We start from the raw sequence: 14,499 nt of genomic DNA, 5'->3' as shown, positions 1-14,499 counted from the left end.
CAGAGCATCCATTGCTGAGACACTGATGCAGAGACACATTTCTACAAACCTGATGAAGAAACAAACTCATCCTAATCTCAGATGGGATATCTTTAGGGCGAGTTGATTGCACCAAACGTAACCTGTTTTCTCTCTGATCACCAGTCGGAGAACGAGAACTGTCGTGTTGTGGAGGACATGGATAGCGCGGCTCAAGCCAACCAGAGGCGCATGAATGCAGATCCGCTGGAGGTGATGCTGCTAAACATGGGCTACCGCATCACGAGTCTGAGCAACCGAGGCACCGAGGGCTCAGATGATGAAGAGAGCTCAGACAGCCAGGTTCAGTGCCGCTCCAGCTAGAACACCGCAGTCTTCTGTCTCCACGTCCCGCCTTCGACAAGAGAGCGAAGCACCTTAAATATTTACTTTGCATTTCAGTTCTTCGACACGACGCTGAGTGAATGAATGCTGCTGCTCCGCACTATGCAGATGGAAGCGAGAAACCCAACTTTCCTCCGTGAGTTTCCCTCGCACAATCCAAGCGAAGTCAAAGCACCTATAAATCAATATCTGCAACACATTTGGCGTGCCGTCAGGTTAAAGCTTGTTTCCAAAGTCCTGCAGCGCTTGGGTCTTTCTAATGCGGGGCTTGCTTTTGGACATGATTTTGTCTCGTTTTGTTTCTTTTCCGAATGAACTTGATCTTTGAGCACCAGAGGACAGAAAATGAGTGTTATTGTTCATAGAAATATGTTTATAGGTCTGCAGCACTTTCGTTTGGAATTTATTCTGGAGAAATAAACAGTGTTTCTGTTCGACCCAGACTTGCATTGTGAAGTTCATCAAGTCGGTTTTGCTGGGACTGAAAATGTTTGTTGTTATTGATGATGTTTTGAAGGGGATTTATTATTTTTTTACCTTCTTCGTCGGCACGAGCAGGACGTCTGACTGTTGCCCTTTTATCTTCATCGATGAACCTGAGAAGAGAGGAATAAAGACACAGAGAAAGATTTTTCACAGTTTGCTATGAGAAGAAGAGATTTAACAGCAGTAAAAAGAAACTAGAATCGGGTCTATTTTGGGATATGTGTGTTTGTTTCACTGTGTTCATTTCATTTTGGGATTTCAGTACAGTTTAGTGCAACGTTTAAAAAAATAAATGACTTCAAGTTCTGCAGCAGCTCTGTCGTTGCTGTCATGATCATTGGTGGGGTTTTTCAGAGGAAAACATGATATATTTCTCATCAACAGCATGGCTTTATAAACGCAGTAATTATGGAGACAAACTAGATTGATCTTATTTCAGACATAGAGCCGATGGAAGCGCCGAACTCTATTTTCCCATCTGTCTCAAATAAAATTAATTTATTTACAAATATAATGTGTGTGGATTTTTAAAAGCTTCTTAAAGCCAGCTCATAATGCAGGGTTTCTGCAGGTTTTATGAAAGTCCTTTTTAAGACCAAGTAAAGAATTTTTCAAGTAACAATTTCTTTGTGTTAAGTTTTAGTTACCTATAATAATCTTGACACTAGAATAATAACTTTTACTGTAGCTTCTAGGGCTGGGCATTATGTAAAAAATATCTTAACGATAATCGCCTTAATATCGTAATATCCAATAATATAGTCTATGCCCCCCACCAGAGACAACAATGCTGACATGCACCATAAACATGGTAACAACAAATTAACCATAGTTTTGCAACACTAACCATCGTTTAACCATGGTATTTGTAGTAAAACTGGTTATACAAAAAACCCGTTCCAAAGTTCCTATCTAAATAAAATGATTCGCAAACCTGCTCCGAAGTTCCGATCTAAAGGCCCATTCACACCAAGAAGGACAACTTTAAAGATAACTATATTAGGGTCCACACTAATAGACAATATCATCTGTTTATTCTAAGAGCATGCGTGTCTGCCGCTTTAAATTCTCGAGCTCGTTACAGCAAGATTGATTCTGATTGGCTGTCAGTGTTTTTATTGTCCATCAGCTAGAAAAAAATTCACTCTGAAAGAGATTCCAACAATATTGTTTCTCTGTGCCTTTATCGTTATAGTTGTGGTGTGGACTCTGCTATTCTTTAATACCGAGAATGATTGTTAGAACGATATCTTTATCGTCCTTGGTGTGAACAGGCTTTAAATCAAATTATTCACAAGACGTGATCCGGTTGGAGTGCTTCGAAACAGTGAATCATTTTGTGACGTAATGGTTTAACTGATTCAGAGTTTCGAAAACTCAGTTTCACCCATCAATATACGTGCTTTTTAAAATCATTAAGCGATGGTGGAATTTGAAAATGAATGGCTGTTTTAATCTGGTTTTTGCTAGAGAATCGCTTGAACTGAATCATCGAAGTCACGAGTTTGAATCATTTGGAGCGATTCCAGCATAAACGACTCACTCAATTGAATCGTTTTTTTTTTGCTAACAAGTTAACAAGTTTTCATTCCCCACTGACAGATATTCGTTCGTGTTTTAAGCATAAACTCATTTTGATCAGTTTCTCAGAAATCAAGACTTCATATGTTAATTTCACATCTAATGTCATGAGTTTATGATGTTTAGATATTTGTACTGGAAAATGAGATGAAAATACTGAGTAAGATATTCATTTTTTGCAGTGCATGCAGCATTTAATGCCATGCCTTCCAATACATTCGTCTCTGAATCCCTGAGTGCTGCTTTGATGAAGGTGTTATGTTGACTTTCCCTGCCCACAGTTATTCAACGTCTGTTTTTTGCTGAATAGTTAGTTTTTCCCTCCGTGTGTAATTAATTTCCTGCCGTGTTGTGCTACAAACAGTGAAGCAAGCCTGTGTCCTCTAAAGGCCACCTGCCCTACATACACTAATGAGGAAAGTATAGCGCACATCTAGGCTACATTAGAATAGCATACTATGTAGTATGTATACTGTGAATGACCACCTACATTTCCCACCTTCCATTGCAATTTTAACATTTCTATATTTTGACTCTATTGACATATTAAACTATACATATATACAGTTGAAGTCAAAAGTTTGCAGAATCTGCAGAATGTTGATTATTTTACCAAGTACAAGGGAGCATACAAAATGCATGTTATTGTTTATTTAGTACCGACCTGAATAAGATATTTCACGTAAAAGATGTTTACATATAGTCCACAAGAGAAAATAATAGTTGAATTTATGAAAATGACCCCGTTCAAAAGTTTACATCCCCTTGATTCTTAATACTGTGTTGTTAGCTGAATGATCTACAGCTGTGTTTTGTTTAGTGATAGTTGTTCACGAGTCCCGTGTTTGTCCTGAACAGTTAAACTATCTGCTGTTCTTCAGAAAAATCCTTCCGGTGCCACAAATTCTTTGGTTTTCCAGCATTTTTGTGTATTTGAACCCTTTCCAGCAATGACTGCATGATTTTGAGATCCATCATTCCACGCTGAGGACGACTGAGGGACTCATATGCAGCTATTACAGAAGGTTCAACACTCACTGATGCTCCAGAAGAAAAAAAAACATGTTTTAAGAGCCGGGGCGTGAAAACTTTTTGAATTTGAACATCAAGGTAAATTTAACTTCATTTGTCTTCCGTTAAAACATGCAAGTAGCTTCTGAAGGGCAGTACTAAATGAAAAAATATGATATTTAGGCAAAACAAGAACAATGTACTCATCTTCATTCTGTTCAAGAGTTTTCTTAATGCAAGGCTTTTCCTTCTGGAGCATCAGTGAGTGTTTGAATCTTCTGTAATAGCTGCATATGATCTCTCCTGTATCTGCTGGCCTGCTGTCAGAGACGCAGCTGTGCTCCAGTGTTACTCTGTGAGTGTTGTACAGTAACGGAGTCATTAGGATGATGAAGGAGGCCGTACGGTGGCCCAGATGTCCCGCTACAGTAAGAATTAAAGCAGAGATCGCATGCAAGCGTCACTTCAACACAAGCCACATCTGTTCTTACACTCCTGGGATTTAATGCATGGAGCTCGTTTTACATGGGAAGAAATTATAAAGTCAATTAAGTACATATTTACATAGGCCACTTTGACCTTGATGATATTACTACTACTTTTTGGACAAAAAGAAAACCCTATTAGCCTTATATTATATTATATTATATTATATTATATTATATTATATGTGTGATATTTTACTGGCTGTGGAGAAAAACATTGTACTTACCAAGGCTGCATTTATTTGATCAAAATTACCGTAAAAATTGCGAAATATTATTACAATTTAAAACAGCTGTTTTCTATGTGAATATATGTTAAACTGTAATTTATTTCTGTGATGCGCAGCTGTATTTTCAGCATCATTACTCCAGTCTTCAGTGATCTTCTGAAATCATAATAATATACTGATTTACTGCTCAACAAACATTTCTGATTATTATCAATGTTGAACACATTAATATTTTTGTGGAAACTATGATGCATTTTATTTTTCAGGATTCACAGATGAATAGAAAGTTAACAAAAGCAGCATTTATTTGAAATCAATTTAATGATTTCATTTAATCAATTTAATGCATTTTTTATGAATAAAAGCATCCGTTTATTTTCTTTTTTCTTTTCAAATCAGTATATTATTATGATTTCTGAAGATCACTGAAGACTGGAGTAATGATGCTGGAAATACAGCTGCGCATCACAGAAATACATTACACTTTAACACATATTCACATAGAAAACAGCTGTTTTAAATTCTAATAATATTTCACTGTTTTTCCTGTATTTTTGATCAAATAAAAGCTGCTTTGGCGAGCAGAAGAGACTTTTATCAAACATATTGTACCGGTGGCGCGCACGCACGCCGTCGCCATGACGTCACGGCGCACAGACGGTGATGGCGGATGTTACCGAGATAGACGCGATGAAGCGCTTCCACGGCGGTTTCGAGAAAATCGACAAAGAAATGTTCCGTTATCCGCACTGCATCGTCTGGACCCCCATCCCGGTTCTGACGTGAGTGGCGACCGGAGCCGTTAACGTGTTCTGCTGCTGTTGCTCATATATCAGCTATAAACACAGTTTGCTGCGGGTCATATGCGCTTATCAACATTTTAATAAAGCAGCTTACAGTATTAAATAAGAAAATAGTGTCAATTAATGCAGAAGGACAAGAGAAAACAGTTTTTATTAGTGCTGTCAAACTATTAATCGCATCCAAAATAAAAGTTTTTGTTTATATAATATATATAAGTGTGTTTACTTTGTATATTTATGTATATAAATACACACACAAAGTATATATTTAGAAAATATTTACATTTGTATATATGTATATATATGTAAACATAACATATTGGTAACACTTTAGAATAGAGAGCATTTATTCACTATTAACTGTGACTTTTCCCTCAATAAATGCCTAATTTGCTGCTTATTAATAGTTATTAAGTTTAGGTATTGGGTAGGATTATGGATGTAGAATAAGGCATTAATATGTGCTTAATTAGTACTAATATTCTGGTAATATGCATGCTAATAAGCAACTAGTTAAGAGACCCTAAAATAAAGTGTTACCAACGTATTTTTCTTAAATATGTACATGCATGTGTTTGTATTTATATAAACATAATAAATATACACAGTAGACTTATATTATGTAAACACAACTTTTATTTTGGAAGCGATTCATGGTTTGGCAGCACTAGTTGTTGTTGTTATAGTTGTTGTTATTATTGTTGTTGTTGTGTTTGTTATAGTTATTGTTGTTGTTGTTGTTGTTATAGTTGTTGTTGTTATAGTTGTTATTATTGTTGTTGTTGTGTTTGTTATAGTTATTGTTGTTGTTGTTGTTGTTATAGTTGTTGTTGTTATAGTTGTTATTGTTGTTGTTGTGTTTGTTATAGTTATTGTTGTTGTTGTTGTTGTTATAGTTGTTGTTGTTATAGTTGTTATTGTTGTTGTTGTGTTTGTTATAGTTATTGTTGTTGTTGTTGTTGTGTTTGCAGGTGGTTCCTGCCCTTCATCGGTCACATGGGCATCTGCTCGTCCAGCGGTGTGATCAGGGACTTCGCAGGGCCTTATTTCGTATCAGTGAGTTTATATCTGAGGATTGAGCTGACTCTGTGTTTATCATTGATGCACTGACTACTTTCATGCCTATTTTCCACAGGAGGACAACATGGCGTTTGGAAAACCAACAAAGTGAGTTTAAAACTAGAGAATGTAGCTGTTTCCATCCAAAGTTACGAATTAAACTTATGCGCAAAATTGGAATATCGCATAAAACATTTGCGAATAAAGCACCGTTTCCATCCAGTCAGTTGAAGAGAACGAAATCATCACTTTCTTAATAACTTGTGCTAAATATCACAAAGAAAAATTTAACTGTATGTAATAATTTTTTAATACAATAAATTATGAAACGCGGTCATGTTATCTTATTTTCAGAGTCTGCTGTTTGGGAACACAGTTCTGGGAGTTAATTATAACGAAGCATTTCAGATGCAGTGCAATGAGATCGGTCTGCTGATTAGTCCAGTTTTAAGTCTTTTTTGATGCGCATTAAGGAATTTATTCGGTAAAAGTGTTTCCATCGTAGTTTATGCACGTTTTCTTACTGGATAATACGTTTATCCTACTTAGTTGAGCACATAAGTTTTTTTTTAAGCGCATTTGGCGTTTCCATCTAGTGTTTTTTTTTATTCATGCGATATCCCAAAATATGAAATATGAAAATAAGTGGTTGGAAACATAGCTTGTGACAGATATCGCCTGTGCATATGAGACTGAATACTGTAGAACTAGTGTGTGACTAATTCAATGACTGCTGTTTCAGGTACTGGAAGCTGGATAAGAGTAAAGTGTACGGCGGCGGAGCGAACGCCTGGGATTTAGCCGTGCATGAGGCGTCCGAGGTGTACAAAACCAGAATGGTCAGAGCTCTACTGTAATGTGTTCTTGTAGGATGAGCATATGCCCTGCTTTTCCCCAGACGGGGTTAATGAAGTGCCTAAAATGTCTGGGTTTTGGCTTTGCCTTCCTATTGTTTTCATTCTTGCTGAAGGTAATGACTGAAAAATAGTTTGATTAATAGCATGCATGCATTGTGCATAACTGACCAATTGCTTCATGCAAGAAGGCAGGATCTACAGTAGGGGTGTGTGATATTGACAAAAACATAATATCTTGATATTTTCTGGGATTTTATCGATAATGGGAATTAGATGATATTTAGCGGAGTGTGTTATTGTGCTGGTATCTCAAGGACTGCCGTGGACGGCTGACTCCTAAAGTCTCTGATATTCTTCATATTCTGTGGTGGTCAGTTCACACTGATAGAAATTAATCTTGTGCAGTAAGTTTAAATAGATTTTTACATGTTATGGGCATTTTTACCTTTATAAAGCCATTTTTCTAAAAGTGTGCATTATCTTTTGAGTCAAATTCTTACATTTAATCAGTGAATTATGAATAAATAATAAGACATTTGGGCTGTTACCAAGCAAATTAAATCAATATCAATAAAATTCATATTTGCAGTGCAGAGGAAACACTGAAGCTGCGTCTGAAGAGGTGTTTAGGTGCATTTACACTGTTACATCAATGCATTTAACCTGCAATTACAAATGCATATTTTTTATATATATTAAACATAAAACGTTGAATACTGATATTAGAAATTATTTAAATAATAAAAAGCTACTTTAAATGTAAAATTAAAACCGCCAGCAGGTGGCAGCAAGTCAGTGTTAATAAGTGATTCACTGCGATTGAACCGAATCATTTAAACGGTTGATTCACTCAGAAACGAATCACCATCATGTTGCTCAGAGACACAAAACACTGCTGTAGCTGGAATATGGTGCAATATAGAGTCTAAAATGTAAGTCTCTTAATTAACTTTGTTTATTGAACTGTTGTAAAAAAATTAATAAATTTGTCACATTTGTAATCATGGCAGTTTTTGGAGAAAAAACGTCACTCTTCGTGTGATATTGACATTGTAAATGTATTTTAATAGACTGAATCATGCAGTGAAAGAACACACTCTGAATGTGCACTCGTCAATGCATGCACTCTGTAGGGGTTTTGAATGGTTTTTGCAAAATACTCCATAATATCAAATTGCACATTGTTAAAACAACAATTACGACATCATCGCAGACGATGTATATCGCACACCCCTAAAATAATGTATGAGGATTGTAAAGAGACCGTCAATAGGGAGAAAAAAAAGCCAGAACCAGTGTACTTTAGGCAATTTAGAAATCCCAGGCAGGAAAAATAGAAAGAATGCTCACCCTAGAGTTATTGAATGAAATGTCATTTGACGTGATTTTATGAGCTGAACATGTTTTCATGAGATTCACCTGTTTACATCATTTATATATTGTGCATATATTATATATTTTTATATGTTATATTCATCAACAACCCTATATTTAGTATTATAGTTTTGATATATTTAATTTTAATTTCTTATTATTACATTTCATAAGGCTTCAATTGGACTATTTTTATCTAAAAATTGTTTTTTAAAAATTATAAATTAAAAATTAATCTGTGCATTTATTTACTTGCTCTGTGTTCTTATAGGTACAGTTCACACAAAAAAATGAAAATTCTGCCATCATTTACTCACCCTCGAGTTATTCCAAACCTGTCCAGCACAAAAGGAGATATTTTGAAGAACGTCGGTAACCAAACAGTTGCTGGTAGCTAGTATTTTTTTCTTCGTACTGTAGAAGCAACGTTTTGGTTACCAACAAATATCTTCTTTTGTGTTCAACAGAAGAAAGAAACTCATACAGGTCTGGAACAACATTGATTTTAAGGCTCTTTAAGGCTCATTCATAACCAATGCTCAAGCAGGATGGATTCTGATTGGCTGACAATGTTTCTATCGTTCATCAGCTTTAAAAAAAAATCAGTGTGAAAGTGATTCCAGCGATATTGTTCCTCTGTGCAGTTATCATTATAGTTGTGCTGCGGACTCTGCTATGCCATTACATTTAGAATGATTTTTAAAACGATCTTTATTGTTATCATTATAATTATTGTCCTTGATTTGAACAACCCTTTAGTCTGTACAAAAAAAAAGCTGTTTTGTTTAAAGTGCCCCTATTATGGGTTATGAAAGGGTCATATTTTGGATTTGGGAGTCCCCAACAGGCTCACATGCATGCAAGGTCAAAAAACACTTTCATTGTCTAATAATGTGCATTTATTTTTACCTTACTTGCTCAACGACTCTCAAACGATTCGTTCAATGATTCATTTGTCCAAGCCCCTCCTCTGTGTGACGCTACTCTGCGGTGATTGGTCGATTTCATTCAAAGCAGTGTTTGTGAGCGCAGTGTTACTTTGTGTACAGCGTTACCGGGGAAACGGATATTTGTAACGTTACTCAACGCTGCAAAAACACACGTAAGTACGTTAGAAACCTTTAAAGCTCCCTCAGCACAAACACAAATATGCTGATCGGTTCAGGCGCACTGGTGCTACTAAATGTTTTCATAGTCGCACGCAGTAGTTTCAGACGCAAATGCAACTGAAATGGTCTCAATGCAGAGCCCTGACCTAGTGGTAAAGAATGAATTTGCATTTTCATTCAGACCAACGTGAAAACACCAACAAGTGGGCGGGAATATGCTAATGTTTGATGTTGACGTCAACATGAAACGGCTTGGGATTCAGAGTCGACTCTTTCTTTTGAGAAACAATAACTTTATACACGGTGCACTTTCAGATTTAAAACTTTGCAGGATGTTTTCATTCACTTAGAGCTGTGTTACACACCGCATGAAAGATCATTTTCAAAAATCCATAATAGGGGCACTTTAAAAACTTGATGTTATGCAACTCAATTAATTTCCACATTTGTACCTGACACTGTTGTTGTGTTTGCAGCACAATCTGTGTTGTGATAACTGTCACTCTCATGTGGCCATGGCTCTAAACCTCATGCGCTATAATAACAGCTCGTCCTGGAACATGATCAACCTCTGCCTGCTGTCCTTCATCCACAGCAAACACGTCAGGTGAGCTTCTGTCTGCGTGAAGTCCGGATCAAATTAATGAAATTCTCTTCTGTTTTTGCATGCATGCATGTTATTGATTCATCCATCTGTTTCTTTTTTATATGTGACCCTGCAGCACAAAAGCAGTCTGAAGTCGCTGGGGTATATTTGTAGCAATAGCCAACAATACATTGTATGGATCAAAATTATACATTTCTCTTTTTTATGTCAAAAATCATTAGGATATTAAGATCATGTTCCATCAAGATATTTAGTAAATCTCCTACTGTAAATATATCAAAACTTCATTTTTGATTAGTAATATGCATTGCTAAGAACTTCATTTGAACAACTTTAAAGGAGATTTTCTCAATATTTAGATTTTTTTGCTCCCTCAGATTCCAGATTTTCTAATAGTTGTATCTCAGACAAATATTGTCCGATCATAACAAACCATACATCAATGGAAATATTATTTATTCAGCTCTCAGATGATGTATAAATCTCAATTCTGAATAATTGACACTTATGACTGGTTTTGTGGTCCAGGGTCACATATATTTCTGAATGTCATAACTGCATAACTAGTGATGTATGCTTAAACCCCTGCAAGCTTGAACTCATCTGCATACACTTTTGAAAGCCACGCCCCCATATCACAACATCCAATCAGCAACTGATGCACAGAACCAAGTCCCGCCCTTTGTTTATTCTTTTCTGTTAAATTGTTGCACTTGGATGAACGTCGCAATAAAGAAGAAAAATTTAGCTTTTTTTAATTTTAATGCAACTTTAATTTATATAACGGTAAAAAAATGCATTATAGTTGTTTTGCATTACAACTTGTTTTAGGTCTAATTATTATTTCTCCTTGACAAAAATAAGACGCTTCTGGAAAGTGACGTTTTTAAGCTACATGACATCTAAAACAGTGTCGTTCTGATGAAGAGAGGCTGATGAGATTTTATATATATATATATACATAACATAACACATTGCCCATGTAAGGGTTTTTAAGGAAATGCAATGAATTCTTTGTATATTTATCAGGTTTTCTGAAGGTAAATTTAAGACTTTTTAAGACCAAGTCAAGAAAATTTAAGGAATAAATTTAAAGGGAGCACAATAAATCAAAATGCTCTCTAAATGTAAATGGCTTGTATTTGCAACGCTTCAAATTTTAATTCATTTTCAAGCTTTGCTCCTAAGTTTTAGAAATAGTGGAAACAACTTTTACTGCAGTTTCTGATCACGATGCAAAAAAGTGATGCTCATCCTCAGTATTTTGGATTCTTTTACTTCAGAAGCAAAATGCATGAGATATTAAGAAAAATAAAGTGAATTTATAATTAAAACAAGAACAAATATCTGCCAATGTAGTCAGAAATATCAACTTAACTCGAAGGGAAAACAAGTTTTCATTTTCTATTGACAGATATTTGTTCTTGTTTTAATCATAAACTCACTTAATTTTGTTCAGTTTCTTTCTCATATGTTGAATTTGCATCTGATTTAGGGATGTTTAGATATTAGTACTGGAAAACAGAACAAAATACTGATGAAGATACTCATTTTTTGCAGTGCTTGCAACATTTAGTGCCACAAATTTTTGTTCAGATTTAAGACCTTTTAAGATATTAATTTGAAGAAGGGAGAATTGAGACTTTTTAAGACTCCGATTTATAATCAAAATCCCCTTGTTGCATCTGCTCAGTGCATTCTGGGATTGCCTTCTCTGTGAAGGATACACACGACGCAGTCTCAGCTTTTAAAAGTCGTCGTGTCCTTACCTTTGACTGAATGATTTATCGCAGCGGCGGCCGTGTTTCCCCTTTATATGTCAGTGTTTCCTCTGCTGGGGCTCTCAGCGCTGCGGTGCAGAGGACAGCAGGACGGCTTTCTGCAGAGAGAGAGATGGATTGTGGCTTTCTATGTAAGATTATCCTCAAAAGTCATCATTTTAAAGCAATAGTTAAAGCAAAAAACAATCTGACAATCAGCAAGGTTTCTGTGGATGCTAATAAGGTCATAAAAAGTCTTAATTCACCCTTCAACAAATTAAGGTCTCAAATCAGAGCGGAACGTCTTAAATTCATAAAGTCGTGGCATTAAATATTGCATACACTGCAAACATGAATATCTCGTTTACAAATATCTAAACATCCTTAAATCAAGATACATTTAATGGAGATGCAAAATGACAAAGTATTAAGACTTAAAATATTAATATCATATTGCAGTTCACTCAGCGGTTGATGCTCAAGAAATGCTCAGCACAGACACCGCATGTAACTTTTAACAAGATTCACTTTTTTGAAGCACACTAAATTGTATTAACACTTACTATATAACCATAATTTCGCTTATAAACATCTAAATAAATACAACTCTGTGGAAATGAATGATTTATTATCTCTGCGAGCGATCGCAGTTTGAGTATAGCTCTGTGTAAATGCATAGATAAACCGCGCTGTCAGCAGCATCATGTAAAACGACAAAAAATATAACATGGCAGTTGAGAAATGCAATAAAATACAATGTTTGTTATACTCCAATATTCCAGAGAATATTATTCAGTGAATTAACATTATCCAGTGAATTATTTTTCACTCTTATTAGCCTATTAAACAGCTTATAAACCTCCTAAAACTGTAGTTAAAAATGAAGTTGATATGACTCCTGTCCTTTTATTATTTTCTCTATTTGAAAACATTAGCCATTCTACATTTAGTTTGCTTACTGCTAATATTAGTGTTGCTGCTGATGACTTTTATAAATAAAATGTTTTTATTGTTGTAATATGAAGATTAAATTTAACATGAAAGACTGTTAATTCTTAAAAAAATTTTTTTAAAGATGACTGAAAGGAGGAAACACCAAAGTGAAGTATGGATTTACTTCATGCAATCATTTACTTACTTTATAACAGTAAATAAATATCGGTTCTGCATATCGGTTATCGGGCACACAATCGTGCAAATGATTTCTATCGGTATCGGTTATAAAAATCACTAATTCTAATATTTGTAAACAGCTATTCAAGCCATAGAATGATTAAAAAATTAATGGAGATTGGCAGGAAGTTCTATTTTCAATCTTTGAAATGCTGCTAAAGCAACTCATTGCATTCCTTAAAATGTCTTTACTTAAGTTTTAAATTTACCTTAATGAAACCTACATAGAAATGGGTTTGGAACGACATAAAGTTGAGTAAATAATGACAGAATTGACATTTTTGTTTAAACCAACCCCTGTAATGTTATGTGCTTCTCTAAAAGGCCAATGTTTTTATCTTCGCTGTTAAAGCGGCTCGTTTGAAGGTCTCTTTCTCGTGTCCTGCAGCTTTGTGGGGTTCCTGAAGACCTGGCTGCCTTTCCTGATGATTTGTGGGGTCATCGTCACCATCGCCCTTGCTGTCAACCTGCGATGACTGAGTCTGGATGAGGATCTCAGCAAACCCTGAGAGAGATGCTGTTTACACTCAGGATCACGACGAGCCGCGTCTGAATACAGAGACCTCTGAGCATCTAATGACACGAGACACAGACTGTCAGTACCATGGCAAATAACTCAATTACAGGGACTTTTTCCATCACATGAGCTTTTTGCATTTGATGTATTTGTAATATAATCATATCACATACGTGGATGGGGCTAAATGAAACATGGCAGCGGTTTCCTGTCAAAATGATGAGAATGAAGATGCATTTAAGTTGATTTTCATCAGTTGTTTTAAATGATCCTGAATGTTCACAGGAGTATATTGTTTTACATTAAACGGGAGTCTGTAAATTTGCTTAATTTCACATTTTTTCCTTTTGATTTTTTTTAAATGTTTACATCTTCATTTATATGACAAAATATAAAAGTATATCCATAATGTTTGTCCTCATTTATTAATGTTTGTCCTCACTTAAGATGCACTTGCATGCACAAAATACAATATATTTAACAAAGCAAGCACATGTTTTTGTAGTTGTAATGGTAAAACAACAGATCTAGTGTTAGTGCAGGATCTTTTCTTTTCAATAGTGCCACTTGACTATGGAAACCTGTTTTCACCACAATTTAGCTCAAATTTGGACTTATTTCTGACAATTCCAAGTTTACATCACTCTTATATCATGCAACTCTGACTTCTTTTCTTCTTTCCATCTTGCATTCTAGTTTTTGTTTCTGCCACAGAATTCAAAATCAGAATTTTTTTCAATTCTGAGAGAAAATGTAAAGCTGCAAGATATAAACTTACCATTCTGAGAAAATGTTTTGATATATAAACTATATGCAATTCTGACTTTTTCTGCAATTGTGTTTTTTTTTTTTTTTGTTTCTGCCACATAGTTTACGTCAATTCTGTTTTGTTTTTTTGTTTTTTTTCAGCAATGGAGTTAAAAAATAAAGTTGATTGTGACTTTTTATCTCACAATTCTGATATATGACACAAAATTGCAAGAAAAAACAGAATGGAGACATCACAATGTGAGATATACTCAGAATTGTGAGGGGAAAAAGTCTGAATTGTGAGATAAAATGTTGCAATTAGACCTAACTTTTT

At 35.2% G+C, this 14,499-nt stretch overlaps 2 protein-coding genes across 7 annotated transcripts in view; both read left to right on the top strand.

Annotated features, from left to right (window-relative positions):
- Window positions 1-1,356, top strand: part of LOC306877492 (WD and tetratricopeptide repeats protein 1-like) — a 21,370-nt gene extending 20,014 nt beyond the window's left edge. For all 3 annotated transcript variants that reach the window (XM_079429266.1, XM_079429267.1, XM_079429268.1), the window contains one exon: window positions 145-1,356. In XM_079429266.1, the coding sequence (XP_079285392.1) occupies window positions 145-342 (198 nt within the window). In that variant the 3' untranslated portion in view covers window positions 343-1,356. The remainder of the gene's footprint in view (window positions 1-144) is intronic.
- Window positions 444-14,499, top strand: LOC306877514 (transmembrane protein 222-like; the record flags this gene model as incomplete). 4 transcript variants are annotated; one of them, XM_079429300.1, is made up of 7 exons in its annotated part: window positions 4,803-4,938; window positions 5,931-6,015; window positions 6,095-6,126; window positions 6,761-6,857; window positions 9,835-9,965; window positions 11,789-11,877; window positions 13,287-14,288. In XM_079429300.1, 7 exons carry the CDS (start codon window positions 4,820-4,822, stop codon window positions 13,301-13,303), a joined length of 570 nt encoding a protein of 189 aa, XP_079285426.1. In that variant the 3' UTR covers window positions 13,304-14,288. The 4 variants fall into 4 exon arrangements, with proteins under 4 accessions (XP_079285429.1, XP_079285427.1, XP_079285426.1 ...); XM_079429303.1 differs by lacking the exons at window positions 4,803-4,938; window positions 11,789-11,877 and adding an exon at window positions 444-499; XM_079429301.1 differs by lacking the exon at window positions 11,789-11,877 and having other exon boundaries at window positions 4,792-4,938; window positions 13,287-14,498.

The sequence above is a fragment of the Barbus barbus genome (genome assembly GCF_936440315.1).
Source record: "Barbus barbus genome assembly, chromosome: 12".
Lineage (NCBI taxonomy): Eukaryota > Metazoa > Chordata > Actinopteri > Cypriniformes > Cyprinidae > Barbus > Barbus barbus.
Note: the sequence above shows the minus strand (reverse complement) of the source record. Positions and strands in the feature narration are given on the sequence as shown.